The sequence below is a fragment of the Ixodes scapularis genome, unplaced genomic scaffold (assembly GCF_016920785.2).
Source record: "Ixodes scapularis isolate PalLabHiFi unplaced genomic scaffold, ASM1692078v2 PGA_scaffold2__306_contigs__length_199485367, whole genome shotgun sequence".
NCBI lineage: Eukaryota > Metazoa > Arthropoda > Arachnida > Ixodida > Ixodidae > Ixodes > Ixodes scapularis.
In genome coordinates, this window is record NW_024609857.1 from 43,135,976 (window position 1) to 43,155,859 (window position 19,884).

General features: G+C 48.6%; 1 protein-coding gene across 6 annotated transcripts in view; it reads left to right on the plus strand.

Annotated features, from left to right (window-relative positions):
- Positions 1–256: 256 nt before the first annotated feature.
- LOC8026275 (serine/arginine repetitive matrix protein 1) overlaps positions 257–19,884 on the plus strand; it is a 36,465-nt gene continuing 16,837 nt past the window's right edge. For 2 of the 6 annotated variants that reach the window (XM_029981569.4, XM_040504077.2), the window contains exons 1-8: positions 266–320; positions 906–995; positions 4,007–4,132; positions 6,051–6,221; positions 6,774–7,051; positions 13,152–13,274; positions 14,389–14,514; positions 16,684–16,792. In XM_029981569.4, the coding sequence (XP_029837429.2) occupies positions 297–320; positions 906–995; positions 4,007–4,132; positions 6,051–6,221; positions 6,774–7,051; positions 13,152–13,274; positions 14,389–14,514; positions 16,684–16,792 (1,047 nt within the window). In that variant the 5' untranslated portion in view covers positions 266–296. Of the gene's footprint in view, positions 321–905; positions 996–4,006; positions 4,133–4,666; positions 4,685–4,704; positions 4,829–6,050; positions 6,222–6,773; positions 7,052–13,151; positions 13,275–14,388; positions 14,515–16,683; positions 16,793–19,884 lie in introns of those variants that run through there. The other 4 variants (XM_029981567.4, XM_029981568.4, XM_029981571.4 and 1 more) reach the window with 4 other exon arrangements.

Genomic DNA, 19,884 nt, shown 5'->3' on the forward strand with positions numbered 1-19,884 from the left:
GGCAAGCAGCCGCCCGATTCAAAGCGTTTAGACTCATTGGCTTTATTCATGGCTTTATTCATATTATTATTTTTTTTTTACACAGTTTTGTTTTCTGCAACGAGGTTGGGTCTCTGACATATTCACAAAGAATCAAAATAAACATCAAGATGAACTTTAGAGTCATAGTCAAAATAATACCAACTACATTTTTGGCGGATATCTTCGCTCCAATCTAGCGGAATCTGGATAAAACACGGATCGTGATCGCGACATCGCCTGACAACTATGTGCTGCACCCGTCTTCACTGAAAACAATGACTGATGCCGGGTTTTTTCGCGTAAGTTTTTCTTCCTTATTACTCAAATTACATTACTCTACTCAGAGGCACCGGCTACTGGAAGATTATTCAATATTCTGAATGCGTGCACAAAGCAATGTGCTAACAGTATAGATGTTAAAATTGTGTTTGTCCTGCTTGCCCTAAGCCTAACCAATGCGGCGATGCGCGCGATACGTGTTTACTACGTTTGTCTAATGTGCTTTTCGTGTCCTAATGTCGTGCATATATAACACGAGCGCTTAAGTAACCAAATATAGCGCAGCGTTACTTTCTTGCCGTTCTATTCGCGCGACAACTGACGTATTTAGATGTGAACGTTTTTGTGCTGACAGTGCCGGAAACATTCCCGGCATCTGCGATCGATTGGACTTTTTTAACGGACGTCACTGATATTACAATTTTGCTCTAGGGGTACGGCGCTCAACGTTTCTGTTGTACGTCATTCGTCTCGTCGCTACACACGTTTATGAGCGTATTTCGTCGGTTGCAACTTAGTTACACGTCGAGTGTTTGTTAATGTCTCGTCCACTTAGTGGTTTGGTAGGCGTGTTGACGAACGTGACGGCGTCTTTTTGTCGGCAGGGTACGAGTGCCGAGCAAGACAACAGGTTCACCGACAAGCAGAAGAAGCTTTTGAAGCAGCTAAAGTTCCATGATGTACTCAACAAAAGAGTAAGTAAAGTTGGGCCATGCGGATTCCGAGAACGGGCGCTTGATCGAAGTGAACGCCGCAGGGGTGCTCGATGGCCGAATATGTTAGCTCACGACAGTGGGGAGCAGGCTGCTGGGATGCCTGTTGAAGACTGCAGGCTACGAGTGGTACTGTGCTGGCAAAATTTCTTACCTATTAGTCCCGAGAAGATGGAGTGGCGCCACCTGATACCTCCGTGTGCGTCGTGACGTAGTAACCAGGATCACATGAGCGCTCGTGCGCTTCATTGGTCACATGTGTATCATTCATCACAACTCACGTTTAGTTCGTTAATATTAATTGAAAGTTTCGGGTTGTGTTTGGCCCAATTCGTTGTACTTCACGTCAAGATTAAACTCAAGCAGCGCGACGACAGTGCTGTCGTGGCCTACAGAACAGGACCCAGTAACCCTGCTTCGTGTTATTGTACGGACCGCGACCAAGTCGGTCATCGTTGTGGCTTCGGAGGCTTGTCAAGTGACCAAGTGGGTAGATTCTGGGACAGCATGGTTCCCGGGGGCTAGTTTTTTTATTTTTTTTATTTTGACAGCCTGTCAGGAACAGACTGAGGAAACGAATCAATCGCGGGAACGGTTTAGCAGGTGTCAAACTTGGCGTTCCGACTGCCGGTTTTTCCGCAGTTTGCTCGTGCAGCTTTGAGGCTGCTGTTGCCTGTGAGAGCTTATCGAGTGTTGAAATATCGCACATGCGGCGTCACCATAGATTTACTTCCTGCGGTAACATTTAGGGCTCTATACTGACGTGACGTTCGGCAAAGGAAGTGTCGGTCCGGTATCGCCTAACTACGTAGCTACCGAGGCATGTTCTAGTTCAATCCGTGTTGACGTTTGTACCATCGTAACATTAGAATATGAAACACACGAAAAACAAGCGTATTTACCGTATGATGCAAGGGTAATCCATACCGTGTTTATTAGAGCTGTACGTCAAAGAAAGCAACAGATAGAATCTCCAAGTGAGTCGTTGCGACGAGAGTGCCTGCCACCACCGCAGGACACTTGGGAAACTGCGAGGGACGACAAAGAGTTTCGACTGACCTTCTAATCGGAAGATCTAGGTCAAGGTTCAAGCTACTAATACAAAAAAGTCCACAAAGAAAAAGAAAAAGGGGTTGTGCGAACATGTCACATTTAACAAAACAGCTGAGGCCAGATTCAGGAAGAGTTTCTTAGTTCACGACAACTTACCTAAGAAGTTCGTAAGTTAAGAACATCATAAGAAGAGGAGAAATCGGTATTCACGATCGCGTTCTTAAGTGAAAGGAGCAAAGCGACGTTCTTGTAGGAAAAACTAGAAATTACCGGTGCTGTTGCTATGGCGACCGCATCTTCGGCAGCACGAACAACGAATCTGAGAGTTCGGCTTGGTTCGAAGCACCAAGCCGAGCTCCATTGACTGCTACGAACTCAATCGCTATGAAGTCAACCCATCTGTCATCGTTGGTAAAAGACGGCCCGTGTCAGTCGTTTGCAAAGCGACGTAGATGGAAGCAAATTGTTGCGGCGTTTTTCGCGGCCTCGGAGATGCAGCATTGAGCTGACGTTAAAAACGATATGTTTGAACTTCGACAGTGTCAGCAAGAGCCACGTAAATACCTGTTCGCACTCGGAGCGGATGCGCGCATTTGATCGAATTGCTGGATTTGCGCTCTTCGACTGCGAATTGGTGGGCGCTTCGGGACAATCTTTTGCAGTTGCAACTCGGTACTAATGTGACACTCTGCAAATAAAGGTTGGAGCGGCATTGCGGAGCTCCCACAAACTGTTATAGCTCGACAGTGACGTGCAGTCGTGTCAGAATAAAAATGGCATACTAATAACGAAGTGTACATACCGTGTTGGGAAGGTAATCTATACGGCGTTAATTTTAGCTCCATATCACACAAAACAAGGACATGAAATTGATGAGAGTCCCTTTTCGACGATAGCGTTCGTCACCGCTGCCTCGGAAAACAAGGACATGGAACCTCTTAATCTAAAATTGAGGTCAGCGATCAAACTATATAATACGGGAAGGGTCCACATGGGACGCGCGGGCATATTTCATGCAGCACGCCAGACGGTCTTGGCCAAGGATCGTCGGAACAACGCTGCGCCGAGTTGGAGTGCCGGTTTGGCCTATATTCTGCCGAGCTCGCTTGGTCGGGGTCGGTGGATTCGTGGCCGTTGTAGCTTTTCTCGGGTGTTTGTGGATCTAGCTTTCTTGTTCGTCGTGGCCTGTTTCAAGTACTTTTCACGTTTTCCTTGCCTTTTGAAGTCGGGACGCGCGAGAAGAACACATAAAAAAATAAACATTCGTTGGTCGTCGCGACCAAGTAACTGAGCGAAGCTGTCGGCCTAGCTGATTTGACCGTAAAAAGTGCGTAAGACAGCTCCAGAGCTGTCGTAGGATTTTGTCATAACCTGCGCAAAACTTACGATAATTTTGTTTTGTGAATACGAATTTGTTCTTACGTTTTGTCTTACGCACATTTTTGGCGTAAGATCGTTTCTTGAATCTGGCCTCTTGGCTGCGAGTGACGAGCGCCTTGCCTGCTATTACCACTACGGCTGCTCCAGGCGGTGGGATTGTTGTCTTTGTTTCCAGAATCGTAGCTCAAGCGGCCTTCACCGAGAATTGTAGTTTCGAGTACACACAAACGAGTCTTGGGGAGAGGGGAGTTCCTCCTTTCCCTCTTCTCTCGTGGTGGCCGGAGGCGAGACGGCTATCGTCACTACCTGTCAAGGTTCCTAGACGGGCATTACAAAGGAGGCATTAGCGGCATCAACCAGGTGCTCTTTGCTAATCATCTAATTCGTTTTGAAATTCCTTTTTGTGTTGTTTTCAACAAGAGATTGGTGTGTCTGATGTTATACTGCTCCCATGAACACGAATTGACCAAGAAATAAGTTCCTAAATTTCGTTGTAGTCTCCCTTTAAAGTAAACCGTTATACCTTATGCTTGCATCCATTTCGTTGCCTCTTTGTGCAGGTTGACATGAACAAGGTGAACCTGGACACAATCAAGCCATGGATCACCAGAAAGATCACCGACTTTCTTGGCATGGAAGATGAAGTCGTCGTGGAATTCGTCTTTAATCAGCTTGAAGCCGAAAAGGTAGGCCATCCAACTTTAAATAAACAAACAATATTTGTATTGTTTTTGCTTGTGTCTGCCAACAGTTGTTTTACTTCTGCATTTGCACGCTTCTGTTAAAGGGTAATTTATTCTTTTCTGCTTAGCTTCTTCCCGTTTTTGAATAGCAAAGTTCTAAGCTTTGGTACAAGATTCACATTGGCTATTTAGCGACTTGCGCGCATGTTGCCGAGACAACAGTTTTTAAGAACGTTTACGTCTCGGCATCTCCTAGCTCAGCAACCTAGAACATAATTTTTAGCTCTTCGCCGGAAGAGAAGTGTCTTTTGTGTTGCGGAGACGTCTAACTGAGGGACATTTTGGACCACGCCTCGAGCAGGCTGAATGTTGAGACTGTGGCTCCATCTGGTTTTCAAAGCCGCCGGAAATGAATTGGGGAAGCGACCCCTGCTCGACCAGAGTTGTTGGTGGGCCTGCACTAACGGGATGTGTTGAATCTTGCAGTCGTGACATTCTCAGCTAAGGACACCTTGCGCCCCAATCTCTAAGACCACTAAGGACCCGAGCGCCCACGTATGTACGTGTCACGTCTTGGGGGTGGCCGGCGAGAGCCTTGCCCTTAACCTGGCCTTTGTTCAGTCTTTTTAGGCTCTATGGGTCGAAGGGGCATCCCCTTGTTTCCGGACGCAGGTGCTGCTCTGCTGGGGCTGTCGAAAGGTTGCTATTTCCTGGTACACTTCTGCCCGGGCCGCGGTGCCCCCCTCGCCTCCTCATGGGAGGCAGCACCCGCTGCCACTCTTTTTTTTTTTGTTTTCTCTCTGCGACATTGTTTGGGGGGAGGCGACGATTGTCCGTCTTCCGGTGTTGGAGCTCTGTTCTCTTTGGTTTCAAGTACGCTTTGTAGGCGTTTGCCCCGCCTGGGACTCTTTTCTGTACAATAAGCGTTGGCAGTCTAAAAAGAAAATAAGAAAATTTCGGAACACTACACGGGCAAGGCCATAAGAGAGTTTGTGTGTGGGAGTGGGTGAAGCGGTCGAATTGGACGATTCCAAAGAGCTGCAATGGGGGTGTTAGACCAGGGAATTCGGGCTTGCTTTTTTGAAGGGGACCGGGCAATCGAGGCTCCTTCCCATGGAGGTGTGGAAAGGAGGCATCGCCGAGACTGTAGTCGCCAACAAGGAGAAAACTGCAGGGCATCTCCCTTGAACGCCCGACCGTTAACGTGTGCTCAGTGCCTTTCGCGACGCCTTGGCTGTGCGCGCATGCACGAGGCTCGCAAGAGTTTCCGAAGCGTGACGAAGGTGGGAAGCTTGCCGGTGCTGGGGCAGTTCAAACTCCTCCCTGCCGTTCTCATCTAGGCGACGACTAGAGCGTGCGGAGGCTGCACCCTCCACGTGGTGTTCCGCTCCCGCGACGGCCTCGGCGTTTCCTCCTTTCAAACCGTCTCGAGCAGGATTGTTTCCTTGTGCTCCTTTCCAGAAAGCCGGCCGTGGAGTTGTCACCATAGTTACGAGGGGAGTTCCTAAAGTACTGAGAGAGCGTTGGGACAGTTCTGTCAAAGAAAACATCTTTTATTGAAACTCAAGTAGGGAAGCACAGGCGCAATCAGCATCCTCCGAATTCGAGAAGATTTAAATTCCCATGTCCAGTCGAGGGCAGCACATAACTTCACTCCCGTTCTCGGTCCCCCGAAAACCGCGAGTGCGGGCTGACAATTTTTTCTCGGCTCGCACTCGTGGCTTTTATGGGGACGGCACGGCGAAGGGCGACGGACTGCGGCTTCCAAGTACCGGGGTCGGGCCCTTTGTAACGCTGCCAACGCCGTCGCGTCACCCCGGGGTTTCCGACTTTAGGTCGCATTTGACACGCGTGGTTTGTGGTCGAGCTCCTCGTTGCTCGGTCTGCCCTGACGCCCTGTGGGCACGCCTTGTCTGCTCAGCACCCGGACGGCCGGATGATGCAGATCAACCTGACGGGCTTCCTGAACGGCAAGAACGCCCGGGACTTCATGGGGGACCTCTGGGTGCTGCTGCTGAGCGCCCAGGAGAGCGTCGGGGGCATCCCCGCCGAGTTCCTCGAGCAGAAGAAGGAGGAGATCAAGAAGCGTCAGGTGGGGCTCGCACTTCCATCGGAAGCAAGACCGACCGTGCTGGGGGCGGGGTGTGGTGTGACCTTTCTCTCGAGCATGCGATGACGTAGCGAAAGGGGCCGTGAAAAGTACTGGGGCCTCAATATCTAGAAGTGTGGAGCAAGTGTGCTTGTGCATGCACTGGGACGGCGTGTAGGACGCGGGCAGGCGAGAAGGACGTGTTTCGGATGAAATGGGGAGACGCGAAGTAACGGGATCAAAGCTGGGTGTGCAAGCGTGACGGACCTAGACTGTCGGAGGTTTAAGCACTACGACGTTGACCACAAAATGGTTATGAGGTTCCTCTGTACAGCCTCGCTGTGAAGAAACGGGCAATATATTCTGCTTCTCGACTGCTTTAGGAGCAATGGTGCCAGAAAGGTTTGAACTCTTCTTTTTGGCAGCGCTGGATTGCTTCTCTCGTTAGATTTCCCCTATAATCTCTGTCTGGAGAGGTGTTCTCGTCTACCCCATGTGTCTCTCGTGGGTTATGCCGCTCACGTAACTCTGGTCTGTCGTTTTCTTGTTCGGCAGGAGGAGCAGGAGAGGATGCAGGAAAACGTAAGGCGCATGGAAGAGAAGGAGCGGGAGAAGATGGCAGAGCGGGTGCGGGAGTTGGCACCCCTGATTCGGGAGCGATCCCCGGAGCGCCCCAAGGAGCGCAACCACAGCGAGCACAAGTCGAGGGACAAGCCGTCTGACAAGGAGAACGAGCCGCTGCCGAAACCTTTGCCGCAGCCGCAGCCGGAGAAGGAAAGAGACGGCGAGGCCGGCCAGAAGGACGTGGCTGCAGAGCCCAAAGCCAAAGAAAAGTGAGTGGCTGCCGGCATCGCATTGTGGTTCTGCTAGTCATCCGGGTGGACGCGTGTCACGTTTGCTCGTATAAGTTGTGGCCTTCTTGAATGAGGCCTGCGCGTCTACCCGTACGCCGAGTGAAGGTATACAGTCGCCGACCGTTTTTTCGGACTCCGATAATTCGGACTTGTTCGATATTACGGACCTAAAGGCGGAACCATGACTCACCCCATAAAAATAGTGCATGTTCACGACCAATGTTTCGGACAGCTTGAAGTTTGAAAGTTAGATTATTCGGACAAAATCGTCGCAAGCGATCAGCGGAAAACCCCATCGAGAAGCGGCCATTTTGAATTCTATGTTAGCTGCCAATGGATTGGCTTGGTTTGGCAGCATTACTTGAGCACTCCTGAGTCCTACCGCTAGATGACGCTATGCTAGCCCCTTTTTTTTTCCATTTAGCTGCACGTCGTCATCATTATCATTTTCATTTTGCTTTGTTTTTCCATCCCTTCGTGCCTCCGCCCCACTTTCGCGTCGCCAGTTGCCATTTTGCGCTCGTGAGTTTGTGCCTCTCATCTAGTTCGGGCAACGCTGGCTTGGACCTCGTGGCCCCACCTGTTCTTCTGCCTCCACGATGTGTCATTAAGAAGCGGAGAAAGTACTCGACCGTATGCTAGAAAAGAAGGCAGCGGTTCTCCAGCTAACAGAAAGTTGCCGAACGCAAACGAGGCGTAACCTGAAGCAAGACACTATTTACGGCTTTTTTAAGGGGAGGCACTCCCTTGGAGGGTCTACTTTTTAAGTATTTGAGCCAGGTCAATGAAATTTTTAGGGTATTTTAAACGTCAAAATTTAGGAGGCTACACCAACTTTCAACCCAAAAGGTTTATTTTTTGCCAAGTTACAGCCTTATTCGTTGAAAAAAATGTACATGTAGCAGTACCAAAGGAAAAAAAAAACTATCGTTTCAAAATATGAATAAAAAGGCACAATTTCTTTGTTGGGATATAACGCTGAATGACTAAACTAATCGGTAGTAGGCTTGAAATAATTTTTAAGGCCATATTTCACGTAAAAATTAAATTTCAATAATGGTATGAATTTTTAATTTTTTTCTTGTTTCACAAACGTCAACATTTTTGTGTGAAGATATAACAATTTGCAAAAGGTAAGCGCATAGCCGAGTTCTCCAGTAAATTTCATGCCAAAAAAGCCATACATTAGACTTGAGGGCGCTTAAAACTCATCGAACGATAGTTTTAGAGCTGTGAAAAAATGGTGAAAACATGAAGCTGAGAAAAAAGGGTTTGAAAGTTCGAACAGTGTTTTAAATTAGATGGGGCTTGCCATTTCACCTAAAATGCTCCAGGGGCATATGTCACTCCTTCCTCTGCACGGTCCCTCTGTGCCTTGGCCACAGCTTCCATCTTCCTTTTTTTGTGGGACATCTTGGAGGACTCGAGCGCTTTCACTTGGGCCTTCGCAACCTTCATCTTGGTGGCCCTCTCTCCGTATGACGCTTGGTAGCTCCCTGGCTGTATGCCCATTTCCAACAGAGCTTCCCGATTCGCTAGGACGAGCCACGTCACATGGCTCGTCCTAGCGAATCAGAGCTCTTGTTTCGCCAACTTGACCAATAAGAGGGTGCACAGCTATGTTTTCTACGGGGTTTTACGGTCTGTGAGCACGATATCGCGAACAATGCTGCGAACAGAACGAAAGAGGGCGAGACGCTCATTCCAACGAGGGGGGCTTGTCCATGCTAGTCCTAAAAAACGCGGAGGGAGCGTGCTTTGAAAATGGCACATTTTCGTAATCGGCCGCGTCGTTTGCGCGCACGTGTAACCGCCAGCACTTCGAAAATAATTTATTTCGGGGTAAATACTTTACTTAGAGGAATAAAATTTTTGGACAGCATTCTTTATGAGTTGTAAAAGCTGGTCAGCCTATTTTCCAAAAATGTGACTTTTTTAAAAAAAATGCCGATTCCTAGGCCGTGCCTCCCCTTAAGCCCGCTGGGAAGTAGCAAAAAGGCAAGTTTTTCAATCTGCTGATTTTTCGGACGTTTTTTCGGTCCCTGCGAAGTCCGAATAATCGGTCGGCGACTGTAGCTACTTTGTGAAATTGAAGTAGTGTGTCACTTTTATTTTGAAGTGACTTTGTTTTGCATTGTTCCAGTGTCGGTATACGGTCAAAAGTCGCGCTTAAGGGGGGACATGGCCTGGGGGTATCAACTTTTGAACCCTTTATCGAAATTGATTGAAATTTGCAGGGTAAATGGAACACTGTGAGAGAAGATAACAAACAAACTTTCAGCATTGTAGCCCAATTGTGCAACATATTACATTTCTCAGGCTCCAGAAAAGAGGGCCCTCCCTAAGTAATGTATCAAAGAAAAATTTTAGTAGCAATTCATGAAATCTGTGCTTTAATGTTTAGTACAATACACATACTGCAACTTAAGGTAAAAATAAGTTCCGAAAAATGTAATTATAAAATAAAAAAACACAAATGAAAAAAAAAAATTTTTTTTCTTTTTTTTGTGTTTAAAGTTTTTTGGTTTTACTATGAAAGAATGAGTTTTTTTTCAGACTATAGGTACCTTAACTTGTTCGCTGGAAAATTTCAGTCTGGGAATACCCTTAATGATGCCTTTCCGTATTCAGGATGTGAAATGATACATTTCCTCGCACAACATTACCCGCCAAAAAGTGAAACCGAGATAAATGCATTTGAAGTTTCAGCTTGAAGCTTCTTTATTCTCGGTAGGTCCCAGGGGCTTAGAATGCACCTGGAGCATAGGTGGTACCCTCGGCTTCGAGGCTGTGCTGCTCCCGGACTATAGCCTCATGCTTGCGCCGCTTGTGAGCAAGCTTCGATGAGTGAAGTGCCCGGTCCTTTGCCTTCACGATCTTGCCCCGAGTCGCCTTGTAGGAGTGCTTCTCCTGGTGGCTTCCAGGGCTGATCTCCATCTGCAGGAGTGCCCTTTCGAAGCCTCTTGGACCAAGGTTAAACTCTAGCACTGCTAGAGCGACTGCAGTCTCTACAGTGCGCAGTGAGGCGAATTCTGTTTTAGGGCAACGCTTCCAGATGAGCGCGTTAAAACTCTCATTTGCATTTTGGGTCTTCATGCGTGAGCATCGAGTGAGCAAGTCCTGCTCTGCAAGCCGGTTATACAGCGGAACAAGTTCCTTTGCAACATCCTTAGAGAAGGCTGGTCGGTGTGGTTTTGCTGCCGTAGGCTTCCCTGCTGCTTTGAGAGCCTCGTGGCGGTTATGGTGGCACCACGATTCTTCGCCATCCGGACAGGCTAGGTGTCGGGGCTCCTGGTCTGTGGAGTAGGTATGAAGAAGGCTGGCAATGACAGCTCGCTGCATCTTCTTGACGTCAGGGGCGTTGTCCTTCAAGGCACATGCGTAGTAACTTGTGAGCTTCTTCATGACGACATTGGTAAGCTTTCCTTTTCCTCCGAGTCCTTTTTTGGCCTTTTTCAGCTTTTCCAATCCCGCGTACATCCTCTTTGCTACATGATTTACGCAATCTTCTTTCTGGATAGGCTTGTCGTAAAGCTCAAGGCTAGCGACGTGTGTGAAAGCCTTGCTGTCGCCATCACACAGGACAGCGACATACTGCATGTTATGCAGTTCGACGGAGCGGCTGAAGATGGTTGCAGCCGCCGCCACTTCCATCGCATTCGAAGATCCCTCGAAGTTTTTCTGGCAGGTTTCTGCATGACCTTGTGCCCACTCCTCAAATCCGTCACTTCCTTCCTTGGGGCCCAACTGGCACCCATGGCAGTACTTGCTTTTCACCGAAAAGTCGATAACAAAACCAGTCTCCAGTTCAATGGCAACGCCAACTCCAAACTGTGATGTGTGTCCGCGTTTATGCCATGTGCCATCAAAGGTTATGCAGATGTCTAGAAGATCGTTCTCGGCACTGGTTTCCGCGGCCAGTTGTCCTTTTCTGACAGCTTCTGCAGCTTCCTTCATTACTTCGCTCGCCGCCAGCATCGCTGCGTCGTGCACTTTAGCCGCGATCTTCTGATGAGACTTCAAATGCATAGGAGGCGGAGCATTTAGGCCACCGAAGAGATTCGTGAGCTTCGTAAAGCCAATTCCACAGTCTCTTCCTACAACGCCCAGACGCATCGCTAGTTCGCTTTGACGAGACTTGCCGATTGATGGTGAGTGCGGTGTGGCAACGATGTCTCCGCAAGACGCGCATCCAACAACAAATTGCAGATCGGCACCAGTCCCCGATTCCCGCAAACTGAGTTCCCCTCCATGGCACTTGGGGCAGTCCAAAGCGTCGATTAGCGCTTGCACGGCCGACACATTGAGAAGGCGATAGCCTTCCGGAGGTCCTTCAACAGGAGTGTCCGCCGTTTCTACGTCGTCCACATCGCACTCAAGAAGACCAAGCTTCCGCTCAAACGCTGTCAGGATATCCGATTCAGCGAAGGCTGGATGGTCCTCAGCATTTGATGTTGATGCAACAGGCTCCGATGTCAGCTGGGAACTGGAGGATCGCGACGCCGGCGATGAAGGTGGTGACGACGACGGCGGCGGCGACGACGGTACGGCGCCTCTTGCGGGGCGTCCTCCCGACCAACCTCTCTTTTTTCGAGACCGAGAACGTCGGCCAAAGCTACAACGAATGCTAGCTTTGATGGCAGGCATTCCTCGGCAGAACTACCAAGAACAATGAGGAAAACGAATCTAACGAGCTGCGATGTAGTGATACGATCCGGAGCGAAAGAGTCTGACGAAAACGCGCGATCGCCGTAAACAAAGCATGACATCACCAAGCACAGCCAATCGTAAGCGCGGTTTCGGTTTTCAACCAATGGGATCGCTCGTATCGCATTTGCCTCTTTTTTTGTGCTTGGATGCGCGGGGCTCTCCTGGGACGACGATACCCTCTAACGTGGGAAGCTTCTCGCGGCAAAAACTAGAAGAAACGGTGCTTCCAACGAGGCTAAAATGTCCCAGCTAAGCTGAACGGGCGCGGAGTAGTCCTAGTTTGAAAACGCCGATCTTCGCCGTTTGCTCGCTCGGCGGGACATCGCGTGCGGCCGCCAGCGCGCCGAAAATAATTTTTAGTTAAATAAATACTGCATATTTATCAATAAAACTTTCTGAAACTGTGCGTGGGAAGTTAGTAAACCCAAATATTCAATTTTTAAAAAATGCATTTTTTCGGAAAAAAATTGAATTTCGAGGCCGTGTCCCCCCTTAACGGGAGTATTGGCTTTAATTCTAATTCGGATGAAACTGAAGCCTAGCAGCACTCTGGGGATATCTATGTGGGCCAGATCTGTAGCACCCGTATGACGCAACGGAAAAAAGACATAACTTGACACCACCGTAAGAGTGTGTTCAGGTGCATAAAGAACTGAGTAGTCTTAGTATTTGCTCCAGTTAAATGCGATCGTAACTACACCTCCTTTTTCACGCAGGTTTCAGTTTGGCACAATGGCATTTGCATAAGGGGTCTCATTTAATTGGGCTTTACACTTGGTGGGGGTCGACGGTATTAGTGAGTAGGTATTCTATCACAAAAGTGCCGTTCATCCTATGGCAGTGACGGAAGTGCTTCAGGAGCCATTTGTTGCGCGTCGCAATTTCGGAAAAAGTCTCTCCTTGGACCTTTCATCCGGTTCTCTCTCTCTCCATCGATCGTAGCGGTGAAGTCTACTGTCTTTTGGGAGCGCAGCGTCTTTTTAAAGGGACGTTGCTTGAGGAGTTAAACTCAAGCAGAGCACAGTCTCTAGTCTCAAACAGAATGAGAACGGCAGGGTGCCCCTTTCCAACTCCCGACCTTTGGCTCGCGCTCGTTGCCTTTCGCCGTGCACACTCGACTCGTGAGACGGCGAAGCGTCCTCGAAGGTGAAAAGCTTGCACTGGAGGCGGGACAACTCCACCCTGCCGTCCTCGTCCTGTTAGTGACTTTAGCTGCCCTCACGAGCTGAAGACACAAGTGTAGAAACTCTAAAGCGAGCGGCAGAGTCTGCAGTGAGGGAGGGCAGGGTCGGCGTGTCCTGTCCCGTGACCCCGTGCATTTTTTCTTTCTTGAGTTTCCACTGCTTTTTTTTTTCTTGCCGCAATCCAGGGCCCAGTCTCCCCCTCCCGCCGAGGTGCGCAAGGACGTCGACAAGCACAGCGACAAGCGCGGCCGGGGCGAGAGCCCACGTCGGCGAGGCTCACCCCCTCGTAAGGACCGACGGCGCGGGAGGTATGCCCCCGTTTCTCGAGTCTGGCCGGACGGCGTTCCATGCGGCGGTGTTGGGCGAATGGTTCAACGGTGGCTCCGCAGGGATCGGATGCCTGTATTAGGACCCGTGGGGCTGCTCGTACTGTTTTCGATGTGCCGTACAGTGGATGGTAGCATTGAGTGTTCTTAGCCCACTGAGTGAGCACGGCTTTTTTTAGTGGCTCTAATCTCGACAGTTGAGGTTTTGCCATGCTCGTTCCTTTGGTAAGTTGAACCCACTTGAAAGGAATCCGAAAGTGCCGCAAAGTATCGAACTACAAATCCAAGTATGTTAAGCTCCGATGACGCGCTAAATGTTCCTTGCTCCAAGTATCTTTCTGTTGAGAGCTGCCAAAGAGATTTCTGTTGCGATGCCTCCAAAATGTTGTTTACCACTGGTGTCAACTGCGTTGGAGACGACCCACCGGCAGTTAAAACCGAAACTAGAAATGTCATTACGCAAGTTTTGAACTTGTTTAAAATAGTACAAGTTGTTAATGTTAACTCTACTAAAAAAAAAGAATAATATACGTAATTTAAAATTTAAATACAAACATTTGCTAGAAGTTTTTGTGACATGACCATGTTTTAGCTCATAAAGGAGAGAAATCTTTGGGCATGTCTGACAACTGCAAGTAAATGACAAATTATTTCCTGCTCGCAGAGACCTAGAAAACATTGGAAAATTGTATCATTCTGCAAGTTTGTCCAACATCTGTACCCAAGTTTAATGCCAACATACCGGCAGTATTAGCACTACCACAGAGAGTATCTACCTCTTCTTGTGTGTAAAGGCCATTAGCAAGTTGCTTTCCCAGAATTGCCATTTTAGGAGAAAGGGCATATACGACACCTTGTGGCACGACCTTTCTTTGTTCTTGGTGGGAGGTAGTTTCTACTAAAGGAGCTGGGGAGACCCACCTAACAGTGATGTAATAGGGACATTTTGTATACAGCTAACTAATGTTATCTCCTACACACAAATCGTGATGAGGCCCGGTTTGACCTTTGTGCACCCGGCGTATCTGAATCGCCGATGCATAAAAATTAGGTCATAGAGGGTCCAACGAGCGGATGTGGCATATCATCTCAACAGGTCGCGCAGTCCACGGCGGAGATCTCGGAGTCCGAGACGCCGCCCCAGTCCGGCGTTGCGTCGCCACTCGCCCCACCGCAGGAGTCCCGTCGCCAGGAGGGGCTCTCCACCCCACCGGAGGCCAGGGTGAGAGTGTGCCCACCGTGCCTGTACAACACCAGCCGCCGGCGGAGAAGTCTCGCGAGAAGCAAAAGTGTGCGGGCGAGCTGGTTAGGAAACATAGCCTAAACGCCCGAGACACTGAAAAATACGTCTTGTTTTTTCGGGTATTTTATTTCTCCGTCTCTCGGGGCTAAGATCACGAGTTCCTTTGGTTGTCCCGCCTCTAGTGCTGCGACCTTCCTGCCTTTTATTGTATATTGGTGGCACGTCTGCTTCTAGCATGCACATGCAGCCAAAGCAAGGCAAAAGGGCAGCGAGTGCAAGCTAGGGGCCAGGCACCCGAAAGAGACGCCCATTGTTCTCAACCTTGTCTATGACTAGCAGTATACAGTAAACTTTCGTTAATTCTACCTCGACAGGACCTTGAAATTTGGTTGAATTGTCCGAAGGATCTAATTAAAAAGGACCGAAAAACTGTTAAAATTAAACTTCCTTTTATTGTCCAAAGTACTCACGGATGGTGTGCTGCCGTCAGCGCTTAAAACACGTGCCTAAAAGCATGCTTCGGAGAGGAGCGTAACTAAACGTCGCTTCCCTGGCAAATCGCGCACTACAAAAAAAAGAAAAAAGTAAGTTTTATGAAGCCGACTTTGGTGCCAAACAACCAAATCGTCAACATCAAAAAAAAAAACAAAAAAAAAACAGCAGAAGGAAAAGAGAGTTTACGCTTTCTGGTGCACAAGATGGAGCGCACACGATGCTGCAGAAAAGCGCTGTGAGATTGTGCGCTGGCTCGTGCGTGCCCGACCACGTGCTATGTTCTCCGCGCTACTCCACGTCAGATTGGCTGCGCTGGCTCGTGCCCTTCGCAACAGTCCACCTCAATAACGTAGAGGAGCAGGCGCATATTTGCCGCATTCGGCTTCGCAGCAAAGTGCTCGTGTTTTGCCATATGTTGGTGGTTTTTCTGCCGTGGTGCCAGGGCAATGTGAGCCCGCGCGCATTCGTTGGACGAATTATCTGATGCGGAGTCTTCCCGAGTTCGAACTATCAAACTTTTCTTCCCATAGAAATGTATGGGCGCTCGCCGGGACTTTTGGACACGATCGAATTAAACGAAAAGTCGAACTAACGAAAGTTAACTGTAGTACTGATGACAACATCTCTTATAAGAGGCTGCAGTTACATCATACTACACCCGCAAAAGCACCAGCAAGTTTAGAATCAGCCTCACCGTGTGCAAATGTTTTTATTTCTCCTTTGTGCGGAGTACTGGAGTGGTTTATTTACTTGTTTATTCATCTCTTTTGCCCGAAAGCAGCCATAATCTAGATATTGGTAGACACACACGCTCACAAAAAACAAATGAAACGGAAAAGTGAAATGGTCCGGGCACTCAGTTATACTAGCCGGTTCTTTTCATGTCTTGTCTATGTGGCGTCATGAACATTGGATACCACGTAAATTCAGCTGTAGAAATGTATGCCTGGTTGTAGCGAGTTTTATAGGATTTTTCTGGGGGCATTCTAAGACGTAGCTCCGGTCCCACGAAGAACAAAATGCTCGAAAACCCGAGCGGAAGGTGCCGTGCAGATGTTGTCGGGTCAATGTTTGTGTTTGGTTCTCCTGTCAACGGGTGGCGCCACGGGTCGTCAAAGCGGAAGTCAGACAGCGCTGCAAGCGATGTGTGGTCGGTGTGTTAACGCAGCCACGTTTGACCTTAGTGCTTTTATTTCCAGCTTTGAGCTGACTGCGACCGTTTAAGTTCAGTTAGGGTGGAGGATTGACTACGTGAAGAATGCCCTTGATTTGATCGACTTTTTCCGATCTTGACGCGTAGCACCAACTTTTCATTGCAGAACCGAGGCTAAGTTTTTTTTAAATATTTCTGTTTCATCTGTCAGAGGACCCAAGCTCCTCTTGGAAGTTTGCGGCGTAAAACTGACCACATAAAACAATCTTTCAATTATATTTTCGACTCGCAGGTGCAGGGGCCGATTTTTCTGGCTCATTCTACACGGTGTCTGAGGTTCTGCGCTATCCCGTTGGGGAGTATCGATACCAGCCTGTATACATTAGGATTTGGTCATTAGTTCAGCCTGGGATGGCGTCTCCATAGAGACCCTCTGCAGGTGTCATAAGGTGCAGTCGCGCCGACGTAGCCTCAAGGGAAAAAAATGCTTTTTCATGCAGGCACCGGTCTGCATCCCCAATCGCATCACGCTCCAGTTCCAATTCGTCCGCCTCATCCAGCTCCAGCGAGGGCTCCGCAAAGAAAGGGAAGCCAGGCAAGCGCCAGGCGGTGAGTGCCACGCCAGCGGCGTAGGATTAATTAGCTAGCTTGCCTAGAACTGGTCCGGTGTTTAAGTTGGGGTTAGAACAACCAGCCTGGCGAAAGTCTCGAGACCCGTCCACTGAACCTGTGATGCGTGTGCGCCTCGTTTTCGATGATGGGTGTAATTTTTCTTGGCTGCATTTGGTCGCTTTAAAATGGTTATAAAGCATTGTCTTGCGGGTGAGGTCCGGTGACTTTCATTCTAAATCCTTCCCAAGTGCAACCCTATATTTCACATTGAACTGGGAAAGTAATTGGATATCTCAGTGTCTTCACGTAATGAAATTCCCCGACCGACTCCCCTTATGAGGGGGTGTCCAAACAGGACACTACAAAACGCACGACTCGGACAAATCGTGAAAATTAATGCGGACGTGCCCGCTTCAAGCCCGCTTCAATTTTCACGATTTGTCGGAGTCGTGCGTTTTGTAGTGTCCTGTTTGGACACCCCTTGAGTCGGTCGGGGAATTTTGATAAAATATTTGGGAAAACCTGCACTAGTCGGGCAATTGATAATTTTGGTAGATGCCTCGGAAGGACTTGGTGCCGGCAAATACTGTATTTGTTGAGGCAAAAGCCTTATCTGTCTCATCGTTCAGTCAACCTTCAAAGTCCTTAAGCGAAAAGTCGTTGAGACACGAAAGGTACGAAAACCGGCAACACGAAAAGTACCGATATCCATGGTTTGTTAGTGGACCACGGGATGGCGTTATTTGTGCCAAAATCGGCGGATGCGCTATATTCTTCCAGAAAGACTTTTTGCACTTGTGCCTCGGCTGGTGTCAAACCAGCGACCTTTCTTTCAGTAGTCAGACGTGGCGGTACCCCTCCACCCGTGGTGGTACCCCTCTGCCACGGGTGGAGGGGTACCGCCACATCGGTAAATCATGTGTCGGTCTTTGATGCATCGGCACTTGAGCTTTTGCCTTCTAGTCGTTTTAGGGATAACAAAAAAGACCCTGTGAATTTTTCTAATATAGGTAGGTCTACCTCTATGAACAATGCCTGCGCGTGTATTTCTCTGCAACGCTCAAGGTGAGCCAATCACTGAAATTCGTGGAAGATGCCTGACGAACGGCAAGGCACTCATGACGTCAAAACAAAATATGAGATCTGTGTGGATCACACTTTTTTTTTTATTCCAAACGTTACCTCTGCTTCGCCATTTGCCGGCTCCTCTCGTAAGTCTTAAATGATTGGTCTTCTCGAGTTCTGCGGGAAAGTAGACACGCGGGTCTCTTCGTAATAAGGTCAACCTATTTTGAAATAAATGTGGTACTACGGTCGCCGACCGATTTTTCGGACTTCGCTGGGACGGAAAAAATGGCCAAATAGTACGAAAAATTGGCAGATTAAAAAGCTTGCTTTTATTACAACTGAGCGGGCTTAAGGGGAGACCTGGGGCTTGAGCAAAAGTTGCTCAAGCGTTCTGGGTATAAAGGAATAACTTTCAGGCTACATGTAACTTGGTGCACTGACTTCGAATAAGCAATTAATTTTCTTCTAGACGAAGTAGGTCATGTTTTAGAGCCTTTCTCCAGTTGTGCAATTGTGAGAAGGCTAGGAAAGTACATGTAGCAGAGAAATGTCTGAAACATATATGTGCATGTTCTTGAATGTTCAAGGAGTGCAACAAGGGAGGTTTTACATTTTTATCTTTATTCTATCCAAAGTTATGGAAGTTTGAAGCCATGACTCAATAAGTGCTCATTCTTTATATTTTTGTTTTCTCAAATTTACAATATATTTTGGTACATAGAATCACAATGTTATACCCTTATTGCACTCCTTGCACAGCCAGCACCCAGTCAAAACAAAAATGATGAGAATCCAGTGAGTAGGAGAGAAGTTACGACTTGCACAAAACTTGCATGTAACAAAAACCTTTATCTGAGAAAAACACAAAAAACAAACGACCATAGACACATCAATGAATATAATGAAAAACACGCCCAGAAAACATGCAGGCAGCTCAGAATGCTCCTGGGGAGTAATCTCCGTGAGGCTTGCCTCGTTGCCTTCTTTTTGCTGCCGCTTGGAAAGCTGCCGAGGCTGCATGCACGCTTCCTTGCTGCCCTCACACTGCGGCGACAGTCCTTCTCCACTGCCCGCTGACCGCCCTTGCAGCTTTGGTCAAGTTGCAACTCTTGTAGGATGCTTGAGGTAGCTTGCTGCTTTCCGACATTGAAGCGCATGATGGCATCCGCGACTGCCGTCTCCACAGCAAACAGTGATGCATGCTTGTGTTTCGGCGTTAGGCTCCAGATGACGGAGTGCAGCGCTTCATTGGCATTCTGAGTTTTGCCTCTTCGGCATCTCCGCAGGAGCCTTTTGTCAGCAAGACGCTGATACACTGGAAGTAGTGCGTCGCTGACGTTGTCTGGTAGCTTGTACCTGTGCTTTGGTGGGGGCTCGTCCTTTGCAGTGGCGGCATTGTGCTTGCACCATGAATCCACACCACTCGGGCACAGACTGTGGTTTTTCTTCTCGTCAGTTGAAGTGATGTGGTAGTAGGTGGCCATCACTGCTGAGTGCATTCGGTCTACGTTGCCAGCATGCGACTTGAGCGCCCAGCCGTAATAGCTGGTCAACTTGCTGATAAGGTCTCCAGTGAGTCGTCCTTTGCCACTGATGCGCCCTCCGTCGTCCTGCTTGTGCTTTTGCACGAGATTGCGGAGTGCGGTTCCCATGCGCTTTTGCACATGGTTTGTGCAGTCCTCTTTCTCTACTTCAATATAACCATACACCTTGGCTTCCTCGATGGCATGGTAAGATCTGCTGTCGCCGTCGCAAAGCATTGTCGTATACCTTAGGCTGTGGAGGGAGAGCGAGCGCTGAAAAAGAATCAGTGCCGCCTCGACCTCCATCTGACCTGCCTTGCATGTCGTGTTTTTCTGGCACAAGTGCCGAGCCTTCCATTCATCGTACTCTGGGCTCCCTGGTTGTGGCCCACACTCGCAGCCAAGACAGAAATTCGACAACACAACATAGTCCAGAACATAGCCTGAGAAGAGCTCAATCACTGAGGCCACCCCTATGCGGGATGAGTGTCCTCTTGT